Below are 25,609 nucleotides of genomic sequence, written 5' to 3' on the forward strand. Positions count from 1 at the left end.
TGTTATATATATACATATATATATATATATATATATATATATATATATATATATATATATATATATATATATATTACCTCAGAAGTCTTGAAATACAGTGCAAAAACATATTAAATCTAGCAGCATAAATATAGAGAGTAAGTAGCTGTAGATACAGTTTACTAGTGCAAATATTAATAGAACTCAAACTGTAAACAGATATATGATATTTATACTAAAAAGTGACAGTAAAGACCTTCATAATGTTACAAAAGATTTGTATTTCAAATAAATGATGTTCTTTTGAACTTTCTATTTATCAAAGATTCAGAAAAATTCTCACAATATTTTAAACAATATATTTTATAATATTTTCCACAAAAATATTAATCAGCACAACTGTTTTCAACATTGATAATAATCAGAAATGTATCTTAAGCAGCAAATCATGATTTCTGAAGGAGCATGTGACACTGAAAACTGGAGTAATGATGCTGAAAATGCAGCTGTTACTCACAGAAATTATTTGTTATTTGAATTACATTTTAAAATATATTCAACTAGAAAACAGGTGTTTTAAATTGTAATAATATTTTAAAATATTACTGTTTTTACTTTATCAAATAAATGCAGCCTTGATGATCATAACAGACGTCTGTCAAAAACATAAATGTTGACTATTTGCACTCAGTATAATTATAGTAATATAAATTTTTTCATTCTAGACCATGACAGCTCCAGTGCCAAATGCATGTTCATTATATAGAAAAGAGTGTCCAGGAAATTATTTGAAAATAGTAGAAAGGAGGGCAAACATGTTTGGAATGACAGGAGGGTAAATAAATTAATAAACGATAATTTTATTAATGAATTAATATTAGTAGGAATCAATAAAAATTCTGTCATCATTTACTTACCCTAAAGTTGTATGAGTTTCTTTCTTCTGTTGAACACACAAGAAGATATTTTGAAGAATATTGGTAACCAAACAGTTGCCAGTAGCCATTGTCTTCCACAGTATGGAAGAAAAGAGTATGGAAGTCAATGGCTACCGTCAACTGTCTGGTTACAAACATTAAACTGAGGGTGAGTAAATGATGACAGTTTTTATTTTTGGGTGAACTATCCCTTTAATTCATCTAAAAAAGATGAACAGAACGAGTAAAATGAGGAGAGGGAGAGATGCTCCTCCAGGTTTAAGGTGAGCTAAAGCCTCTCATAAAGATGCAGCTGTCCCTCATTTGAGATTCCCAGGCCTAAAAAGACATGGGTGCCGCTGTAAGCTCCAGGTGTCCGAGGCTCTTTCAGCTCTCAGAACACTCTATGAAACCCGGCACTACAGACTGAGACAAGATAAGAAACACACTCATTGAGGAGGAGGGCTCATAAAGGGAGAGAGGGAATGAGTGGCACATGAAAAAGACGAGTGACGTGATGAATCAATGTAATGAGCTGCTGCACACAAAACAAAACGGCAGACCCTGCCTGCCACATTTACGTTCAACAAGATATTCACACGGCTCCTGTGAGCGCTTAAACACAGAGCATTTTAATGAATGAAGGCCTTTTGAAAACACAACTGCCAGTCTTGTTCAATAGTCGTATGAATATATCTGCCTAGCTAGACAAATCTACCACAATGCTAAGGTGTTCTGGGTGGTTGCTAAAACATTGCTAGAATTTTGCAAGCTTGACTTCTACTTGTGGTTACTAAAATGTTGCATTCTGGGTAGTTGCTAAAGCGTAGCTAGAACGTTGCTAGGTAGTTACTATAGCCTATAGGACATAGGTTTGATTTTGACATTGGTGGGGACATAACAGCAGACAACACCCCCTCCCCATCCAACTTCCCCAACATTTTTGCATTTATGATTATTTGACCACAATTTAATGTCATCTAACATTCATCTGAACAGTGCACGTATGTTTTAAACACTTCGGCTCCCTTATATGTTCTTACTCCGCTCATGTATTAAACGTACGTTCTTAAAAGCGCACAGTTTTCGAGCGTATTTACTGTAACTTCTCAGGTAATATCAATGGTATGACCTATTACAGATGCAGCCGAAATTACAACAACAGTGTTTACATATATTTAATTGTTTGATCAAAATTAATGCTAGGGAGGGACAATTTAGTAGTCGCTGGATATCGGTAGGGATATGTCCCTATAGCATCCCTACTAAATTCTACATTGCCATTCTGGGTGGTTACTAGGTGGTTACGAGTGTGTTCTGGGTGGTTGCTACAGCATAGCTAGAATGTTGCTAGGTAGTCACTATGGCATTCTGGGTGGTTGCTAGAAGCTTGCTGAGTGACTAGGGTGTTCTGGATTGTTGCTATAGCGTGGCTAGAACATTGCTAGATAGTTACTACGGCATTCTGGCTAGTTGCTAGAATGTTTCTAGGTGGTTACCAGGATGTTCTGGGTGATTGCTAGAACGTAGCTAGAACATTGCTACTATGGCGTACTGGGTTGTTGCTAGAAGGTTGCTAGGTGGTTACTATGATATTCTGGGTGGTTACTAAAACATTGCTAGAACATTGCGAGGTGGTTACTAGGTTGCTTACAGGTCCAAATCAAAACACCCCAAATTATCAATGATATTCTGGTCCTTGTAAATGTTAGGGGTTCGTCCAAATGACTAATCCTAAATACTAGATCAGAACATAAATTAAAATGCCTGATTATTTTCATCATAAAGTAGAGGATATATCCTCTATGTGGCGATTCATGTGCGACAGACACCTCAAAACATTGTCCATCATCATATACGTGGGCATCATCACCATGGCAACCCTTCAGCTGGCAAACGGCATAATAAAGTACACAGATGAAGTACAGTCACACTGGCACAGCGGTATGGTGTTACAAAGCTGTTTAAAGTAAATGGGAGTTGCACAGTGCCCAACATGTCTATGAACAATCAGTGTTTGCTATTACACTACAATTATCTTTCATTAGAAGAGACATCAGCTACATACACCATATAAGATGAAATGTTTGTGTGGGCACTCTAAAAAAATGCTGGGTTGTTTCAACCCAACTTTGGGTCAAATATGGACTAACCCAGCTGTTGGGTTTAATTTTTTTTAATTTTTTCAATTAAATTTTTAACCCAAAAGTTGGGTTAGTCCATATTTGACCCAAAGTTGGGTTGAAACAACCCAGCATTTTTTAGAGTGTGTGTGATTTTAATTGATAATTGACTCGAAGTGTCTATAAGCAAAGATACTCATCAAGCCAACTGAGAAAAATAGAAAGCGTCAATTGAAAACTTTTTACATTACAGACCTGCTTGTTCAAGTTAGCTACACTCTAAAAAATGCTGGGTTAAGTACAATCCAGTGCTGGGTAAAATAGGGACAAACCCAGCAATTGGGTTGTTTTGACCCAGCGGTTGGGTTACTACCCAGAAGGTTGGGTTAAACATTTAACCCAACCGCTGGGTCAAAACAACCCAATTGCTGGGTTTGTCCCTTTTTAACCCTGCGCTGGGTTATATTTTTTAGAGTGTATGAACATGTCATCATTATAAAATTTTAATGAATTGTTAAATGGTTAAAGTTGTATTAATTCATCTGATTAGACATGATTTTTGATTATTAAAAATTATTTTAACTATTATAATGGAATGCAGAATATTGTAGTCTATATTCCCATTTCTTAATGTTTTAATATTGTTTTAATGACATCTAACTCATTTTATACATTTAACATCTTAATCTTGCCCTTAGAGTTTCTTGTTGATTATTAGTTTGAGTAAAGCTCTCCCATCTGTTGCATGCAAGCTGACTGAACTGACACTATCTTTCTTAATCAAAAACAGGCAAGACATGATACTCTAATAAAGACAAACTGGCACTTCCACCTGACAGCACAACAACTAAACAGCTTGCTGCAACAATGCCAATTACATTTCCCTGTTTGAGCAGGAATGCTGTCCCGGGTTACACTAATAGATGTTTAGTTAAACCCTCTTTTATTTGTCCTGACCTTCCAAAGCCCCCCTCAACAAAAGGAAACTCTTAAAGATTCAGTCATGACCTCAGCAGAGGAGCGAATGCTGATTGGCTGAAACAGATGACCTGTCGAAGCGTGAAGTGAAACGTACCTTGTGATAAATGACAAACACTTTTTTTAAGGTATTCCAGGTTAGATTCAACTTTAGCACTATCCAAAATTAAACATTACAGTAGTATTCCGTTCCAAAGCCGGTTCCCAGCTAACAAAAATATGTTCAATTAACGCTTTGCTAACATTCCCATTAAGTTAAGAAAATGTTATTTCTGAATGTTTTTCAAATGTTTAAATGTGTGTCAAATGTTTTTTTTTTTAAATGTAATAAGAATGTTTCTTGGTTATGTGAACATTAGAGGAACATTCCATTCTATCATTTTGAAAACGTTATGAGAATGTTAGCCTACATTTGAATGTTCTCTCGATGTTTAAAACTTTGAGTTTTAGAGGAATATTCCAGGTTAGATTCAACTTTAGCACTATCCAAAATTAAACATTACAGTAGTATTCCGTTCCAAAGCCGGTTCCCAGCTAACAAAAATATGTTCAATTAACGCTTTGCTAACATTCCCATTAAGTTAAGAAAATGTTATTTCTGAATGTTTTTCAAATGTTTAAATGTGTGTCAAATGTTTTTTTTAAAATGTACTAAGAATGTTTCTTGGTTATGTGAACATTAGAGGAACATTCCATTCTATCATTTTGAAAACGTTATGAGAATGTTAGCCTACATTTGAATGTTCTCTCGATGTTTAAAACTTTGAGTTTTAGAGGAACATTACATTTTTATCATTTGGAAACGGTTATGAAAATGTTATTCAAGATATGAATTTAATGTATTAAGAATGTTTCTTTTTGGTTATCTGAATGTTCGAGCAACATTCCATTGTTAATACTTCCCGTTTACTGATCCTTCTAATGATTAAAGTACTTTCTGAGAATGTTAATAGTTAACAAAATGTTGCCTTGGCAAACTAACTACCACATTGTTTGCTGCTAACATAACAAAAATGTAGTGAGCAAATATTAAAATCATAAGGACATTCCAAGAACACTGTTCTAAGAATGTTTCCTCACAACATTACCAAAATGTACATCAAATATTAATTATAAGATCATTACAGAACCATTATATTTACCTTTAAAAACATTATTGAATGTGGGAATGGGAATGTTCCGTTAGCTGGGTTTCTGGGAACATGCTGAACGCTACTGGACAAACACACACACACACACACACACACACACAGCACTAGAGATGCATTTACTGGTGTGTGGAAAAGAGCAAACCCTATAAGTGGCCATTAAAATAAACTGTAGCATCACTTACACCTGAACAGTTGCAGGACACAACAGTGAAGCTCTCTCTTTCTCTCTCTCACACACACACACACACACTTTCACTTGTTGTCCTCTCTCTTTCTATGTGTATCACTCTCTTCATGTTTCAGTCTATTTTAGGCTTTCTACTGTTACAGTTGCTGTTGTCACTATTATGTGAGGATTGTGGCATGAGATTTTCTGCTTCATATTTGCTAGATGGTCATCACTATTGTGTACTGACTGTAAACATGTCTGCTGACCTTTTTGTTTCTTTTTACATTACCTGCTAGATCACAAGTCAAGTCACCTTTATTTATATAGCGCTTTATACAATACAAGGCAAATCAACTTTAAAGTTTTAAACAGGAAAAGTGTGTGCTGATAATGCAAAAGGACAATAGAAAAGAGTCAGGAACCAAAACTCCATCGGTGACACAAATAGAGAGAAAAAAAAAATCCTTGGCAGGAACCAGACTCAGTCGTGGGGGCCAGTTCTCCTCTGGCCAGACGAAGCCAACATGGTGTGGTTTAATTCCAGATTGTGCAGAGGACTCGGTGGTCTTGTGACGATGGCCATCGAGGTGACGAGGTCTTCGCTGGGGATCTGTCTCTGGGACGCATCTAGTTGGCATTCAGGGCTGCAGAGGTCGTCTCTAGGTGCTGATCCACCATCTGGACTGGATGCGGTCTGGATCCGGGTGACTGCAGTGACCATCTGATCTGGATCACAAACATTTTTTTCTAAATAGAGCTTGTACTAACTGTATCTAATGAACTAGTTCCCTAATTAGTAAAGCACACACATCTTGCAATATTTGATTTTCCAAAAGACAGATTTGCCAGCCGTTTGTTAATGGTGCTGGTGGGCTACAGCTGTGTGAGAGTACACACAACTCCATTATGGGAGGAATGGGAAACATGTTTCACTTATTACTAGTTTTAGTAACTATCTACTGAAGGGAAGAAAAAGCTTTGGGCATGAGGAACTATACTATGCTGAGTGCTGCGAACATCGTGACTGGAAATGAACACATCACCAGAAAATGCACCATAGAAAACAAATGACTGAAGATGAAATCTAAAGACATGAGATCAATACTGGATGTCATTTCAGATCTCCATGAAAGCAGTATTCTGTCTTGTAAGTAAATAAATAGCTATTAAAAAATTACAATATTAAAGAAATATTTTTAATTAATTAATGTTTGGCTTACAACGTACATTTTCTAAAAAGGAATTTAGGTACTAATTTATCCCTGTACTTTGTAGAGAAAGCCAGATTTAGCATTTATTGCCCTTTTCAGCCTGCATGAATTAAGATTTTCAGTTTTTCATGCATGCACAAATTCTGTCAGAATATGTTTTCATTCAGTCGATCATTAATGCAATGTTTCATGACAGCAATTGGATATTCATCACTATGGATCAAGCCCCTCCTTTAAGTCTGTGGGCCTACGTACAATACAAATGCAGTTTATTCACAATTCTTCTGTCCAATTTGTACTGCACATATTTTATGTCAGATGTCACTATAATTTTTTTTCTTTGTTGAACAGGAAAAAATCCCATTGTTGGTCCTTACCAAGAGAACAGACAGACAAAAAAAAGTTTTGTTTTTTTTCAAGACTGTTACACTTAAACTATTAATGAAAGTAATTTGGTGTACATATGTTGACAGTTACAAGAACAGTACAAATAAAGCCAGAAAAATAAATTTTTCAAGTTTTTGTAATTATAATTTTTTTTTTTTAAGTTTAAAGTTTATTGTTGTGTTTTTGTCATTTTTATTAGTTTTTGTTTATATATATATATATAGTGGGGAAAAAAAGTATTTAGTCAGCCACCAATTGTGCAAGTTCTCCCACTTAAAAAGATGAGAGAGGCCTGTAATTTTCATCATAGGTATACCTCAACTATGAGAGACAAAACTTTTTTGCCACTCTATATATATATATATATATATATATATATATATATATATATATATATATATATATATATATATATCAGTTTTATTTATTAAAGTTTATTAGTTTTAGTTATTTTAGTACTTCAAGTTAAACTAAACAAAAATGAGAAGTGTTTTATTTTATTTCAGTTAACATTATTTTTATTTCAAGTAACAATGTTTTTTTTTTAAGTTTTAGTTAACTATAATAACCCTGACCCTAAATATGAGTAATAGCAATTTGGGCACTAATTAAATTGGTTTTTAATAACACCAGATGTAAATTAGAGCAATGCATCATTAAACAGAAAAGTGTCTTTTAATGTGGGTCTCTCCCACAGCTGGTTCCTTTCAGTAGGCTTATGGATGAGCTCAACACCACCCCCTCAGCACCTGCCCTCCATTACTGTCCATCTTCAAACATATGTTTTCACATGCAGGCCTGCGACACACAATAACCCCAGCACACGGGGGCTCCGGGGTGAGGGTATCTATCTCTAATGAGGGGGCAGCTCTGGGTTTGTGGAAGAAGGCCCACAGGAAACAGACTAATGCTGCTGGGCTAAATGGAAATCCCTCGAGTCGGAGGGTACAAAGACTCCTCTTTGGGTGCCTTTGCGCTTTTGTTTGAGTTTGTTTACCCTGTCTGCCGGCCGGGATTGTTGGTGGTCCGGCTTGTCACGGCCTCCCGGGGACAGTTTTACACTCGCACACACGGTTTAGAGAGATCTATTGTGATAAATGAGAGGGCACACACTCTCCGGCTGGGGTGAGAGACGCTGTGACGCTGGGTTTGGTTTCAGGAGGAGAGAAGATGCATGTTAATGAACAGTGATAGAGTGAGCGTGTTTGCAATAATGTACAATTTTAGCCATTCACTGATTTTCCCCTCTTTGAAAACTTCTAAAACTAACCTTACTTAAAGTGATAGTTCACCAATAAAATGAACAAATCTGTCAATGTAACAAATCTCTTTGCATTTTTTTTCTTCTGTAGAACACAAAAGAAGGCATTCTGAAGAATAGTGAAGCACAAATAACATTGCAATATCGTAAAAAAAATTTAGCCAGTCACTGATACTGTCAAAACATAGTCTAACCTTTTTAAAATGATAGCTGACTGTGAAAATTCTGACATCTTTAAAAGTCTATGCATTTTTGTTTCTTCTGAAGAACACAAAAGATGATATTTTGAAGAATACTGGAGCCCAAACAACACTGCAATGATGCATTGTCATAGAATTTTAGCCATTCACTTCACTGATTATCTAACCTTAACTCAAATTCACCCATAAAATAAAAATTCTGTCATTGTTACAAATCTCTATGCATTTCGTTCTTTTGAAGAACACAAACAAATATATTCTGAAGAACATTTGAGCCCATACAACATTGCAATTATGCAATAAATGCACAATTTTAGCCATTTACTGATAATCTTCTCCTTTGTTAAAGTGACAGTTCATCCATAAAATGAAAATGATGTCATTGTTACAAATGCAGTTCTTATGTTGGAAGAACACAAATGAAGATATTTTGAAGAACATTAATGCTTTATTGCAATGCTGTTTGGGCTCCAAAGTTAAATTTTAGCCATTCACCGATAATCTTCCCTGCTGTCTAATCTTAAATCTAACCTTAAAGTGGTAGTTCATCCAAAAAATGAAAATTCTGTCATTGTTGCAGCATAAATCTCTCGGTTTTTCTTTCATTTGATGAACACAAATGAAGATATTTTGAAGAACATTGGAGTTCAAAAAAACAAAACCACTGAGATATTCCTCAAAATAATAGTGTTCAAAAGAAAAAACTAAAGTACATGCAGATTTGGTTTTGGGTGAACTATCCCTTTAACTTATAACTAGGATTCTCCTCAAACTGTTGCTCTGCCACACTATTGCATTAAACAGCTAACTAACTTTCTAACCTGACTTAACATTAGTAAAGAGAAAAAAATCCAACCTGATCTCATGAGAAATTGCACCCATTTTATTTCATATTGATTCGTATGTGATTTGTACAGAAACTCAAAAATCTTTGTCAGTGAAAATGGAAGCCGCATGACAGTCAAATTGGTTAAAATAACAGACAAGTAAACACCAGTCGCTGTTCTACTCTATCAAAGCATCTCAGAAAAACGTAAACATGAAGGTATATCCCTAGATGTAACTGTCAGCATAAGCAGAGTGCACAAAAATGTTCAAACGAGACTGAAAATTCATAGCCACCAAGTAGCCAAAATGTAAAATAGTTATGAATTGCCGTGAGAATGTGTTTGGGGGGAAAATAAATACCATGCAAAATTATTTCTAGAGCCAAACACTGCAATTCTAGTGAACTCACTCTCTCTCTCTCTCTCTGTAGTTATGAATTGCCATGAGAATGTGTTTGGGGGAAAAATAAATACCATGCAAAATTATTTCTAGAGCCGAACACTGCAATTCTAGTGAACTCACTCTCTCTCTCTCTCTCTCTCTCTCTCTCTCTCTCTCTCTCTCTCTCTCTCTCTCTCTCTCTCTCTCTCTCTCTCTCTCTCTCTCTCTCTCTCTCTCTCTCTCTCTCTCTCTCTCTCTCTCTCTCTCTCTCTCTCTCTCTCTCTCTCTCTCTCTCTCTCTCTCTCTCTCTCTCTCTCGCTCTCTCTCTCTCGCTCTCTCTCTCTAGTTATGAATTGCCATGAGAATGTGTTTGGGGGGAAAATAAATACCATGCAAAATTATTTCTAGAGCCAAACACTGCAATTCTAGTGAACTCACTCTCTCTCTCTCTCTCTCTCTCTCTCTCTCTCTCTCTCTCTCTCTCTCTCTCTCTCTCTCTCTCTCTCTAGTTATGAATTGCCATGAGAATGTGTTTGGGGGAAAAATAAATCCCATGCAAAATTATTTCTAGAGCCGAACACTGCAATTCTAGTGAACTCACTCACTCACACTCACACACACTCTCAAGCTCTCTCTCTCTCTAAACCATAATGACACTGGTAATGACGACAGTCTCTTCTACATGTGACAAAACACAATCATCACCTTGATCATATAATCTTCCAACCAACAAAATGAACCTGCAGATGCTCATATGTGCTGTTTTCAGACAGATTACATCTATGAGATGGTTTGGTAGACTAGAACAGTGATTTGTGTTTACTCTTGTCTAATAATTCAACCAATTTGACTGTCATGCCTCTTTTCCATTTTCACGGTCATTATTTCTGATGATATATATCTATAACAGTAGCCTCAAAATATATAAGGATACTTAAGGAATACTTCAAAGTGTCTGAATGCTGTAGCATTAGATGAAGAAAAAAATGAAAGAAAATAGCATCTGCACTCAAATTCTGCAAGATATTTTCTCTTCAATAAATCACTTTTCTAAATCATTTTTTAGTCTCAATGTCTTTGAATCAGCTGGTGTTCTGGTGATTTTTAGTTGATGTATTAAGCCAGTTCTCCTTCAGTTTGCACAGGTGTCAACTATACATCTATTATTATTATTATCAATGCAAATCCATGGTGCTTTTATTCAAAGTGACTTTTTTTTACATTCAATGTAGGAGTGGGCAATCTTATCACAATTCTTTTTCCATGTTGGTTACCAACTTAATGAGCTGCCAAACTAATTTCCCTATTTAAAAAAAAAGATTGCCATGCAAGATAATAAAATGTAAATGAAAAAAGAATGACAAAGCATTCAAAGTATACATTTTATTGGATTCAAACCCATGAAACTCACTTAGCTGCATGCATTAGTCTTCTTTTGTGAAATATTTTGTTCAGAAACATGTTCTTGAGCTATCTGTATAAATAAATAAATGCTGCTTGTTTTGCTATTTTAATGCAAAGAAATTCAAGCACTTTGGTAACAATAGATGCAGAAATATTTTGTGAACATAAATATGGTCCATATAGGTAGGTCTACTTACAATACAAATGCAGTTTATTCAAAATTGTTCCGTCCAATTTGTACTGCACCCATTTTTATGTCACTATAGTTTTTTTCTTTGTTGAACAGAGAACATTAAAAAAAAATCCCACTGTTGGTCCTTACCGAGAGAACAGACAGACAGAACTTGACCCGTACGATAGAGAGCACGCAGGCAAGAGCGCTAAACACTTCAGAGGATTTCTGAACAGCTCCATTAGCCCCAGCCTGATGGATCGGGCTCCATCTCACATGCATACCGTTCTAATGAGGTCTACCTGAGCTATTGTGTCCCATAAATGTGTCATTTGCGTGCTGAATGCATTTCATGCCAATTCTGGAATTAAGAACGCGTACAAGACAAAGACAGAAAAGATGGAGAATGATCAGATGTTTTATTCATAGAGATGCTGCTGTAATTGAGTTACTTTGCCTAGGTTTGTAGAAGAATATGCTATTTAGAGCTATGTAAAGTATATAACAGCACTTTTGTTAGCTTTACCCTGCAATGATCTTGTTATTCTGAGCAGAAGTGAACAGAACAAACTTGTAAGACTGTTGGATACAGTCGGTATCCCCTCCCTAAAAGTGTTTAGATACTTAAGTCACTCAGTCATTTTTATATTGTGCTGGTTAAAACCAGGTTTGTTCTGTTCACTGCCGCTCAGAAAATCTTGGATTTACACTGACACCAGTGGATGCCGCTTCATCCAAAAGCCTACTCTGTGAGAGAATGTGACAAATAAAAGTTTTTTTAAGACATTAAAGGATTAGCTCACTTCCAGAATAAAAATGTCTTGATAATTTACTCACCATCATGTCATCCAAGATGTCCATGATTCTTTCTTCAGTCGCAAAGTTTTTTGAGGAAAACATTTCAGGATTTTTCTCCATATAATGGACTTCAATGTTGGCCAACTGGTTAAAGGTCCAAATTGGAGTTTCAGTACCGCTTCAAAGGGCTCTACACGATCCCAGCCGAGGAATAAGGCTCTTATCTAGCGAAACGATCGGTCGATTTTTTTTTTTTTTTTTTAAGTAATATACTTTTTAACCACAAATGCAGTGCACTAGCACTTGCACTAGCTCGACTTCACGCATTACATAATCATGTTGGAAAGGTCACGCAAAGGACGTTGGCAGAAGAACCAACCCAGTGTTTACAAAGCATACGTGCATTAAACGCACTTTACAAAAAAAGGTAAAACAACTGTGTCGGACGATTTTGAAGTTTGAAGAAAATTAGATTGAATTTTTCGTCCCCTACACTCTTAAAAATAAAAGTGCTTCACGATGCCTTAGAAGAACCTTTTTGTCTAAATGGTTCCAGAAAGAACCTTTAACATCTGAAGAACCTTTCTGTTTCACAAAAGGTTCTTTGTGGCGAAAGAAGGTTCTTCAGATTATAAAAAGGTAAGAAAGAGATGGTTCTTTAAAGAACCTTTGACTGAATGGTTCTTCATGGAACCAAAAATGGTTCTTCTATGGCATCGCTTGAAGAACCTTTTGAAGCACCTTTATTTTTAAAAGTGTACCCTACCTTTTGAACCGGAGTAGCTACACACAGATGAAGAGCTAACCACACGTAACCTTTCCAACATGATTACGTAATGCGTGAATTTGCTAACGCACATCGCGGAGTTAGTGCAAAACGTGCATTTATGGTTAAAAGTATCCATTTTTAGTTTTTTATTTTTATTTTTTTAAAGAAAATGACAGACCGTTTAGTTAGAAGACACTTATTCCTTGACTGGGATCATGTAGAGTCCTTTGAAGCTGCACTGAAACTGCAATTTGGACCTTAAACCCGTTGGTCCCCATTGAAGTCAATTATATGGAGAAAAATCCTGGAAAGTTTTCCTCAGAAAGCTTAATTTCTTTGCGACTGAAGAAAGAAAGACATGAGTAAATTATCAGGACATTTTTATTCTGGAAGTGAACTAATCCTTTAATGCTTTTAGTCAGCAAAGACACATTAAATTGATCAAAAGTGACAGTAAAGACATTTGTAATCTTACAAAAGATTTCTATTTTTAAATAAATGTTTTTTTAACTGTTTTCTAACTCTTTTTTTAGGCTACTTTTTGGTCATTAAACAAAGCAAAACAAAAAATGATCATGGTTCCCACAGAAATGTGAAGCAGCACTGTTTTCATCATTGATGATAATATTAAGTAGGATTTTTATAATGATAATATTAGAATGATTTCTGAAGGATCATGTGACACTGAAGACTGGAGTAATGATGCTGAAAATTCAGCTTTGCATCACAGAAATAAATTATATTTTAAAATATATTCCAATAGAAAACACTTATTTTAAATTGTAATAATATTTCATAATATTACTGATTTTACTCTATTTTTGATCAAATAAATGCACCTTTATAAGCAAAAGAGACTTCTTTAAAAATAATTTTAAAAACCCTTAATGACTAAAAGCTACTGAAAGGTTTGGAACAACTTTTCAATTTTCATTTTCGGGTAAATCCACAAAAAATCACCAAAATACCAGTCGATTAAAAGACATCGAGACTTCAAAAATGATGAATAAAAGTGAAAATAAAAAAGTTACTGTGTAAAAAAGTAAAATAAAAGTTACTGAAGAGAAAAGATCATACAGCATTTGAGACATGCAGATACAGACACTTTACATTAAACATTAATAAGTGTGGCTTCAGTGTCCAGATTTTTTAAGGCAACAGCATGTTCTTTCCAGCTGTCTGTCAAAACTGCAATCGTTGGCCAGATCATAGAGAGAATAATGACCATGAAGAGAAACAGACAGATTCGCCCACCTCTGACAGCATTTAGATGCACGTATCGTCCTCTCAAGAATACTTCATATTATGATTGCATTAATTTGAGGCAAAACAAGGCGACAGCACTTGAGATCAAACCAGGAACAAGACAAAAAGCAGCCTTCTATCATCAACCAAATCTATGAAATAAACTTAAAAATAATCAAAAGTCTGTATGATTTTGGCCTGTCTCACCTTTTGATCTTCAATTCTGCAAAAATTAAAACATACAACAATGTCATAATTTGGAACTGATATACAACGCATTGTAATGTTATCCAATTATAATAATAAAACACACACAACACAACATTTAGCTGTGTCCTTCGTTTTGCACACAACCTTTACAGCATGATTTTCCGCTGTGTTCATCAAGCTCAAATGTTCTTACAAAATCAGGAAGATGAGCAAATAAATATTTCCTTTAATGATATAATATTATAAACCAAAATGCGATCCCAAAATAGGTAGCCACTATATGAGTGATTGACGGAAGAGCTTTTTCTATGCAGCATTATGTTCGTATAAACCTATATTGCAAAGAAAACCAAATATGGTAAGCAATAATGAATGAGAAATGCTACCCACACAAGGTCAACACCGTTGCTCTGGTTGAAGAGGTAAGAATGCTTCAGATGTGACCTCTGTTAGCGAAGGTCAGCAGGTAGAGGCCAGAGACATTATTACAGCACTAGAGCTCAGCTGGACGAGATCAGAGCGATCTATTCCTTTCAATAGTGTAAAATGACATAATGGTTAGGAATGCAAAGAGGAAAAACTCCTTTAAAATTTTTACATTGAAATGACAGCCGTTGAGTGCGTGATCCACATCCGTTTCCACTTTAAATGACAGAGCTTGACCCGACCGTAGCTCAGACTCTCATTATTGTGAGTAAGGACTATATCCTGGATCCTTGAAAAATATCTCATGGTTTGTAACAGCCTTCAGGCTTTAAGAATAAAGTCGTACAAAGCAAGGCAGACCTCTGTTTAACAGCCCGTAAAGATTTTCACAGGTAACAACTACCTAACAGTATGCTATATTAGTGAGTTCTGGGTGATTGTTTGAGTCTCTATCCAGCATAAAATCTTACACGACCAACAGACACTCCATTTTTTATCCATTTCCCAAAATATGCTGCAGCCATAATGACTGAAAATGTGTTTTAGTTCTGTATTACGGTTCAAATGAGCTGAAGTAGTCTATAGATGCATGACTAACGGCCTCTGAAAATGTTTGACTCCCTCTTGTGCTGGAGGCTAACGGGAAAATGTGTTTATTATTAAAATCGTGTATGGCAGATCCTCACCCTTGGCATCTCTATGCTAATGTGCAGGTAAGAGCCCTTGTGCTTTTGTGTTACTGGGTACAACAGGCCGCCTGCCAATGTGGTGTCTTGCTTTTAACTGAGTGCTTTCAATTCTCATCAATTTAGCCCAATTAAAGCGCTCTGCCTGCACGAAGAGCATTTTAGAGCCACGTTACAACCCCACTCTTTTCAATTAAGCTCAAAGATAAAGATCCAGGTTTCACTGATGCATTGAAATGCACTATGCCTACTTTCTGTTCAATACCGTACTGCGAGGTCGGCACACTAAAAATGAAGCAGAATTCAACGCTTTAGCCTTAACTATAAATGCTACTAAGTAGCACTACTGTGCACTTGAAAAACATGACTACACTATGCACCATTGGATAATGATAACATAAATAACACATTTTAAGAACTCTGATTCCCAATTAAAGCGCTCTGCCTGCACGAAGAGCATTTTAGAGCCACGTTACAACCCCACTCTTTTCAATTAAGCTCAAAGATAAAGATCCAGGTTTCACTGATGCATTGAAATGCACTATGCCTACTTTCTGTTCAATACCGTACTGCGAGGTCGGCACACTAAAAATGAAGCAGAATTCAACGCTTTAGCCTTAACTATAAATGCTACTAAGTAGCACTACCACTTGAAAAACATGACTACACTATGCACCATTGGATAATGATAACATAAATAACACATTTTAAGAACTCTGATGAAACTTTCGAAGCATCATCCATGAAATCATGTATCTATCGTTGGCTATCAGTAGGAATAATACCAAATCTGCACTCTTTCTTGAATGAAAAACAGACCAAAAATATTGATGACTCATCCTGCACCTCACAGATTTTTGTCCAATCAAATGTTATCCAGCTGACAAGCAGCAAAAAAGAGGGAACTGGACACAAAACATCCTATTTCAGTATGAAATATGACAGGAAAGACACATGTTCTCATTACTTGAATTCACTGGGACTTCTGATTACAGGAACATTGGAGTATTTTAGGCTACATATCCACAACTCAGCAGACAAATATTCTAAAATTCTAAAACTTTTAGTGTTTCCACTTAACACCACACACATCCCAGAACGGTGTAAACATGGTCAAACTGAGTAATAGTGCGTACAGTGTGCAGTGTCCCAGTTTAGTTCGCACACTTGGAAGGTCTTCCAATCAAATTTGTATAAAATAATAAAAGGTGCTCTAAAATATTTGGTTTTGATTGGTCGATCGGTTACGCTGTCTCTCTTTTCATGTAATAAAATCATTTCTACTGTATTAAATCATGTGCATTTATTCGTTTGTTTGTTTGACATGAAATAGCAGAATGATTTAATATCCTGTCATAGCAGGCCATTTGTTCAGTAGTCACCGCTGTCAAAATTATCCATTGCTAAATGTGTTATTTTTGTTTGTAAATATTTGTTTATTATATTTTTTTACATTTTAATATTCTGATTTGTAGTTGGAATAATAGTTGGCAATAACATTTACACAATCATATCTGCTGTTTATGTTCTAGGAGTTTACTGCATTAATGTTCAGCAGTTAGAAAAGTTTGCAAATATGGTAACACTTTATTTTAAGGTGTCCTACATGAACTTACTATTATAATAACAATTAATTATGCATAATTACATGCAAGTAACCCTAAGCCAAACCCAAATCCTAACCATTAATTAATTAATTAAGTTAATTAATATTACTCAGTACTTATATGTATAATTACACTGTAACAAGGACACCTTAAAATAAAGTGTAACCGCAAATACATATTAGAGCAATTGTTTACAGTAAAACATTATAAGGATCCACTGTCTTGCCAAATTCACAAAAGCCAAAGCAAGGTAATATGACCGTTTTTATCTTTAAAAAAAAATAACTGCTTTAGTCTGGAAATTAAACCAAAATGTTGCTGTAATTTATGTATATTTTTCCTAATTAGCGGATGCTTTAAATTCAAGTCAGCTGCATTTTTGTTGGAAAATTTTTGGACATGCTCTTTCGTTCTTTTGGAAAAGTTGCAATTGCAATGTCTTTGGCTTTTTGACAATTGGGTGATCATCTCCACAGATCCTTGATGCAAGTTCCTATTTCAGTCATCAATTTAACATACTTATAATGTGCTAATGCAAAATCCGGCTAGAAGATGCTAAATGTGATGGCATATGAATGTCAGTTGTGTTGGGCAGGATTTCTTTTCATTATGGTTTTTTAAACAAAACCATCTTGAGTGCGTTTCTTTTCTGAGACATTCAGAGCCAGGTCCACGGTTCAAGGCCCGCTCTCAGCCTTGGGTGCATAAAATGATCCTTTAGTGAATTGAGATTGAGCTTTTCATGTGTGTGTGCATTCCAACTTGTAAATGCACAAAAGAGAAAGAAGAGGATATTTGAGAAATAACAAGTCAAGTCTCTGTGTGTGTTTTTTGCAGTTATGCATTTTTTGCCAGGGGTTGAAACATCTCACAGAACATACCAAGTCATATTTCACACCAAAATCAAATATGAAATTACCTTTTGCATGATAATTCAGCACCATTTAGACCTTTTTTGCATATTAAACTGGGATACCTGTTGAATTGCCTTATTTTATAATGTAATAACCCTCTATTTCTAACCACAGAGGTCCATTTGTGCAACTGTTGCTGCTTATATGCATGTATGCTCATTTGTAAGGAAGCTTGTTATGTGTTAGCCCAGTTTGTTATGTGTTAGCCCAGTTCATTAAGTAATTGGTCTGTGGTTGTTTATGTGAGTTGTCCATTCAGGAGCCTTTGAGAGATGTATTGTTGTCAGGTTTCATGTTATGAATCCAGAATGAGATGTGCGAGTGAATCCTCATTGGTCAAACCCGGTACTCCATTGAAAGGCCAAAACACTTTGTCTTGCCCTGAATAATAATAATAATGGGAATAATGCCAATAAAACATGAGGAATAATTTACTGGGTCCTCCACAAAAGAGCAACTGTTTGCACATTTGCCATTGACATCTTTTATTTCATTGCATTGGTTTAAAGAAATTTGACGCACCAACGTAATTTTAACATTTGTGAAGGATGCAATGGAAAAATAGAAAATGGATTGTGAAATTGAAAGTGCACTGCACAAGCTGTAAACCCAAATGTGGCACATTTAGCCGAGTGTTAAATGACTTTATTGGTTCGCTTAATTGAATTCAGAAAATTTTCTGTTTACAGTTTCTTTTATGTACATTATAAATGTGCTATGTTTATTTACTTTTTTATTGCTCTAAAGGTGCTTGTTCAAACATCAGAAAAGATGTGATCTATTACAGGGTACAACTATTGCAAATATGCTTTATTATCTACTCAATTTGTTATAGAATACGATTTGTCTTTGACAATGGAAAAAGAAAATACATTAGACACACATAGACATTAAACAAGCAAGCAAATTCAAATTGCACATTTAAATAGGACATCAAGAAAAGTGCTGTTGTCCAGCAGAGCACGCTGTTCTTCAAGGCGTAATATTTTTAGCTCTCTGAAATGACATACTAACCTGTACACCTACAGTACACCTTGAGTCAGAAACGTGTAGTGAACTGATGATTTATTTTAATGTGGTTTTTATATGTTGTGTGTGTTTTTTAGGTAGTTTCATTGTCATTTTACTTTGTACACTTTTACAATGCTTTTTTGCAGTAAAAATTAATACAGAGTGATTACAGAAACATATTCATACCCAAAACCTTGCAGGAGATAAAAACAAGATTAAACCTAAAACAAAGTGGACACCAAAGTAGTTTAAGGTAAGTTTGACTTTCTGGTTTTACAGGGGCTCGAAGCACTTGTCAGCTGGAGAACAACTAAACTAGTTTAACATTAATAAAATAAAGCTGCTTTTCCCCTTTTCATGTTTTCTTGCATATGAATGTTATTTTATCTTTGAAGAGGAACGTTTTTCATGCAATGCATTTTGTTTGCATGCAAATGTGTTATACATTTATTAAGTGCTTTCATCAATGGAATAGTTCACCCAAAAATGAAATTTTATGAAAATTTACTCACCCTCAAGCCATACAATTTCAACATCGGAGTAGATTTGGAGAAATGTAGAATTATTTCACTTGCTCAAATAAGAGTGCAAACAGCTGATAAGAAAATCACAATAATCCATGCCACTGCAGTCCATAAGTTAATGTCTTGTGAATTGAAAAGCTGCATGTGTTTATAAGAAGCGAATCCATCATTAAGACATTTTTAACTTAAAATTGTTGCATCCTCTATACATAATATTGCTTTCTCCGGTGAAAAAGTCGTCTTATCTGAATCAGGAGAGATTATGTGCACAAATCAACCACTGTTTATAAGCAAAATAAGTCCAAAACAGTTCTAAACAAATATTTTGATGTTTTTGTCAGCTGTTTGGAGTCTCATTCTGACGGCACCCATTCACTGCAGAGGATCCATTGGTGAGCAAGTGATAAATCTGTTCCTATGAAGAAACAAACTCATTTACATTTTGGCTGGACTGCAGGTGAGTCAATTTTGAGCAATTGTTTTATTTTTGCATGAACTATTCCTTTTAATTGATGTTTTCATTGTATTTGTGAGCATCAGAGGATTCAGTTTCAATATGTTTTGGTTGCTCTGTTTATTTTTAATGAAGGAACATCCTCATCTCGATTCATTAGAGCTCTGTAGCAAATGATGAGTCAGTACAGGCCCTAATAAAAAAAAATAAAGAGGCTCAGTAAGAAAAGGTCATCTAAAATACCACAATCCACCACAGGGGAGCAGTCAGACTATAAATGGGAATGCAGACAGGAAAGAATTGGAGAATCACTTGCAGGCACTTGAGCACAGACAACAAAGCTGTAGCAGAGGTTTAAATTCAAATAGAATGCACTCTTATATTATTGGCTTAGATACCTTTTTTGCTTTTCTACCACAAGGAGTTGCACTTTGAATGTCGTTGTACAAACATTGTACAATGACAATAACATTTTCAGTTCAATTGGATTGCTGAGATATAGTACCTTCATGCGTAGATATGCTTATTGCTTTCTTTAAATATTGATGATTTTATGTGATTTCATACATCCATATGATATTAGACCAAACCCGGATTTGGTTTTGGATTATTATTGTAAACATGATTTGATTGATAATCATCTAGGATTGCACTCTACAGTGTTTTCTCTCTCTCTCTCTCTCTCTCTCTCTCTCTCTCTCTCTCTCTCTCTCTCTTTCAAGAGATCCAGTGCATCTACATTTAATGTGTTTTTGGTTTAGGGAAATGGTTGCTTATTGCTCTGCTTGTATAGAGGGCTGAATTGTAGTTCTTTTTAAGTGTATTGGTTTCGTTCTCCATGTATGTCATTTCACCCACAATTGTGTAAATGTTTGTGTGTCTTTGTGTGTGTCCATGTTTGTGTGACAAGAGGCTTCATCAATCAATGAGCGGCTGGGTTCATGGACGTAACGTGAAGATTTAAGAGCAAATGAAGATAAGGACAAACTACTGAATTTGCATCACCAAAGATCAAACAGCTCTTCACAGAAATCAGCTGAATACTTCAAGTCTCCACAGAATGTCATATGATGCACATTTGCATTGGTAAGGAGCTACAGAAATCTGAAGTAATGAAAGAAATGCATTTAAAATATAAATTACGTGCAAAAAAAATTTTTGTCATATTATTTTTTCTTTTAATTTTTATCTTTGTACTAAATGTGCTCAAGGACAACTTTAAGATAAAACTGTAAAAACATTTGTTTTGAAGTTTAATATTAAAAAAAAACATTTTAAATGTATATTTTGAAGTCTTGATCAGGAGCCATTATTAATCATAATAATTTATAATAATATTAAGTTTAATTTTCCATTGTCTAGTTATTATTTACCCTTTTTTAAATAAATAATTTTAAAAAACTATATTTTTGTATGCATGTATGTATATATACACACATATATTTGCACCTTTATTGTTGTTTGTAGTAGCGTATTAGCTGATTTGGAGCTGCAAATCGCTTTTTAGCCAGCGCGGGGCGCGTTCATCGTCACTTCCTGATGACCCGGAAATCCCTCACAGTGTGCTGCGGATAAATAAGCTGCGTACGCTGTGTTTGCTAGCTGTTTTCATCCTTCGGTGTGTTCTGCTGTTTTTAATCGTTTTTAAAGTTGCTGTTTCGTTCAGAAGTGCTGTATTTTACGGGAGATGGGAGTCCCCGCGTTTTTCCGCTGGTTGAGTCGGAAGTATCCGTCAATAATAGTACACTGTCTGGAGGAGAAGGTGGGACACATTAGCATCTGACTGATTGTTGAATTAATCATTTCGTTATGCTAATAATTGTAATGAGATAAGCTGTACGGTCCTGACTCTCAGATGTGATTTTGGTGTGTATTACTTGTTTTGAGTTCACGCGGTTTTAATTTTATTTTTTGACAATACAAGTTTTCATTGGTTAAAATAGAGATGCGAAGGTGTGGTCGTGTCTCAAACACCTTGAAAGGTTGTTACCTAGACAGCATTTGTAGGGTACCTAGTTGAGTGAAACGGCTTGAACAGCCAACCAATCAATCACGGGATTATGCAAATTTTCAGCCGATTGTAACGAGGATTCAAGTAACGTTACCACATCGGCAACCTTTCTCAAAACGCGGCTGCGATGCCATGTGAATTGAAGTAGTTTGACAGTTTACGAAGTTTTGACTCTGCGATGTCCAAAAATATATGTAATTTAGGGTTTGATCTATTTCTGTATCCTCCTGAGAACCATGAAAAAAAATTGTGAATTGTTGTTGTTTTTTTAAAATGTCGTTACATTGGTTGGATCCAGAGCCGTTGAGAAACAAGAGTATGTAGAAGAAGAGAGAAACCTTTTTGAAAAAATATATTTTATTCTATGTCCTTTTGTAGAGGACGCCAGGACTAAGTTATTCAAAAACAAATAAAATCGACATGAAAAGGCATGTATAGGCAAAAACGATGGTTTCTTTTTTTTCTTTTACCAATCCGTTTTTCTGTTACAGGCTGTTTTTAACCAAACTTTGTATAAAGATGATTCTCAACTTTGAAAGATATAAACAGAATAATTTGATATGCTACTGTAATTTATGGAATGTGCGTAACATATCCATAAATTGGTATTCCTATTTTATTCAATGCATCTATAGATTGCATCTAATTTGCATATTAATGTGTTCTTGGGGGAAACCATAATGGGATAAAAAGTGTTATAATGGGAGTAATAACTTGGCAACATTTTCATAAGAATTTCTTATATGTAGGGCTGGACAATAATTTAATATGTATCGCGATATAATTTTTTTCAATAGCTGTGGTATGATTTTTAAACACATTTCCGATATTTCATAAATAAAAAGCTTTTGTAACATTATACACTATACCATTCAAAAGCTCTTTTAAAATTATTACTTTCATTTAGCAAGGATGTTCTAAATTGATCAAAAGTGATGATAAAGACATTTATAATGTTACAAAAGATTTCTATTTCAGATAAATGCTGATCTTTCGATTCATCAAAGAATCCTGAAAACAATTTACTCAACTGTTTTAAATATTGATAATCAGCAAATCAGCATATTAAAATGATTGCTAAAGGATCCCGTGACACTGAAGACTGGAGTAATGATGCTAAAGCTCTGCTTTGAAATCACAGGAATAAATTATATTTTCAAAAAGAAAACAGTTATTTTAAATAGTAAAAATATTTCAAAATGTTACTGTTTTTGCTGTATTTTGGATCAAATAAATGCAGGCTTGGTGAGCAGAAGAGAATTCTTTAAAAAACATTAAATCTTACTCTTCAAAAACTTTTGACTGGTATGTTAGCCTATAGTTTGAAGTAAAAAATATTAATATTAATAAGGAGAGTCTGAGATTTATTTGACAGTGATTTCACATTTCTTGTTTGTATGAAGGCTAAATACCAATAAAAGGTGAACATTTATTTAGTTGCGCCATTTTTTTCCCTAAAATATTATATAGTTTTATAGGAGTAGGTTTCATAGAGTTGGCAAATAAATTTTTCATAAGTTTGTAGGTACAGACATCTGTTGTGGCTTTTTTAATAGTGTTCATATCGATATCGGAATTATATCGTATCGACCGAAATTAAGAAATATATCGTGATATAAATTTTGGCCATATCGTCCAGCCCTATATATATGTCTATGTATGTATTTGTGACCCTGGACCACAAAACCAGTCATAAGGGTCAATTGTTTGAAATTGAGATTTATACATCATCCGAAAGATATATATATATATATATATATATATAAGCTTTCCATGGATGTATGGTTTGTTAGGATATGACATTATTTGGCCGAGATACAACTATTTAAAAGTCTGGAATCTGAGGGTGCAAAAAAATCAAAATATTGAGAAAATCGCCTTTAAAGTTGTCCAAATGAAGTTCTTAGCAATGCATATTACTAATGATAATACATTTTTGATATTTACGGTAGGAAATTTACAAAATATCTTCATAGAACATTATCTTTACTTAATATCCTAATGATTTTTTTGCATAAAAGAAAAATCGATAATTTTGACCCATACAATGTATTTTTGGCTATTGCTACAAATTTACCCTTGCTACTTATGACTGGTTTTGTGATCCAGGGTCACAATTTCATAGGAATATTGATCTATAATTTCTTGTTGCGTCTCCCCAAAATGCCTGCTTAGCATGGCGTTTGTCCTGGTGTCCTCTACAGAAGACATGTATGAAAATGATGCCTTGTTTCGTAACAAAAAGTCGTATTCCGATTTGAAACCCCTTAACATTTTATTTAAAGAAATAAAATAAAAAAAACAAGAGATGTTTATTTATGACAAAAATTTGAAAATTAGTCAGATTTAAATGATAATTGCAAAATATTATCATATTTCCCTAAGAGTGCTAAATTTGATCATTCTGTCAATATCAGTCATATTTAAAGAACAAGGAGAGAGTGTTTATGATCAAACCTCCAAATATTTGAAATCTCTAAAAATCCCTGAATGTGCTCTGTACACATCCAGACTTAAAACTGTGGCATGTATGGTCTTAAAGAAATTCACTAAAATATAATGTCCTCTACAGAGGACAAAAGTCTGTGCCTGGGTCCCAGTACATATGTAAATATCTTCATTTCCTCTCGTTTTCAGGCCAAGGAGTACAATGGCTTTAAAATCCCGGTTGATACAAGCAAACCCAATCCAAATGAAGTGGAGTTTGACAACCTGTATCTAGACATGAATGGAATTATTCACCCGTGCACACATCCGGAGGACAAGTGAGATACTCTCATTCATGTATTTATGTTTTTAAGTGACTTTATTACATTATTTCAACTCTTTGCAGGCCGGCACCTAAAAATGAAGATGAAATGATGGTTGCCATTTTCGAATATATTGACCGTCTCTTTAACATTGTTCGGCCTAGACGGGTTCTGTACATGGCAATTGATGGTGTGGTATGTATCGTCCTTCATAACATCTCTATTAGGTCTTAGGGGTGTAATGGTACACAAATATGACCGTTCGGTACATACCTCGGTTTTAACGTCACGGTTCGGTATGATTTCGGTACAGCAGGGGGAAAAACTAAACTCTTTTTTTTTTGTTTGTTTTTTTAACAAGTTGCTCTTTCTTTAAATACATTCAGTAATAGTTAATTTTCTTAGTGATAAAAATCTACCTCAGCTTATGCTTAAAACTATAGGGAGACCTTTTACATTATAAGGTTATAATTAGGCCTAACAACTTAACCCAAACTTAAATTTAATTGCTATTTATTTTTAAATAGATGATCAACACTCAACTTAAAAAATAAATAAATAAATTGTATGCAAACATGTAAATTGCATATAATGCAGTTTTTTAAATTAACTTATAAATAATAAAATTTCTAAGCTATTTGTTAAAATATATTCAATTACACAATGGCTGTCATAGCATGTTTCATAACAGATTAATTTAAACATGCTGTACATTAAGTAATTAAGATAAAAAGTAAAATATAATGAGTATATGGTGTAATATTTCGCAAAATGCTCCTCTCTAGACTTAATTTCTCTAGTGAACTAACGAGCTGTGGACACTGATGACTTGCTCAGGTAAATTAAATGCTACGTGACATTTTATTTCCACGCTGTATTGTTGATGTCTTTCCGCGGTTGAAACACTGATTGAGCAATTACATGAGGCATGAGATGTTCAGTCATGTTTATTCGTGTTAAAACTAATAGTACAGAGGAAGGAATGATCGCGTTCACTCGCGCTCCGCTCTGCATAAATCAGCGGGGCGTCACGGCTCAGACAC

The 25,609-nt window shown here is 34.8% G+C and overlaps 1 protein-coding gene across 2 annotated transcripts in view; it reads left to right on the forward strand.

Moving 5' to 3' along the window:
* The first annotated feature begins 21,354 nt into the window (after positions 1 to 21,354).
* LOC107559134 (5'-3' exoribonuclease 2-like) overlaps positions 21,355 to 25,609 on the forward strand; it is a 41,954-nt gene continuing 37,699 nt past the window's right edge. Inside the window, exons 1-3 of one of the 2 annotated variants that reach the window (XM_016242869.1) lie at positions 21,355 to 21,567; positions 24,454 to 24,581; positions 24,650 to 24,761. In XM_016242869.1, the coding sequence (XP_016098355.1) occupies positions 21,493 to 21,567; positions 24,454 to 24,581; positions 24,650 to 24,761 (315 nt within the window). In that variant the 5' untranslated portion in view covers positions 21,355 to 21,492. The remainder of the gene's footprint in view (positions 21,568 to 24,453; positions 24,582 to 24,649; positions 24,762 to 25,609) is intronic. The other variant, XM_016242870.1, reaches the window with a different exon arrangement.

The sequence above is a fragment of the Sinocyclocheilus grahami genome, unplaced genomic scaffold (genome assembly GCF_001515645.1).
Source record: "Sinocyclocheilus grahami isolate Dianchi unplaced genomic scaffold, SAMN03320097.WGS_v1.1 scaffold674.1, whole genome shotgun sequence".
NCBI lineage: Eukaryota > Metazoa > Chordata > Actinopteri > Cypriniformes > Cyprinidae > Sinocyclocheilus > Sinocyclocheilus grahami.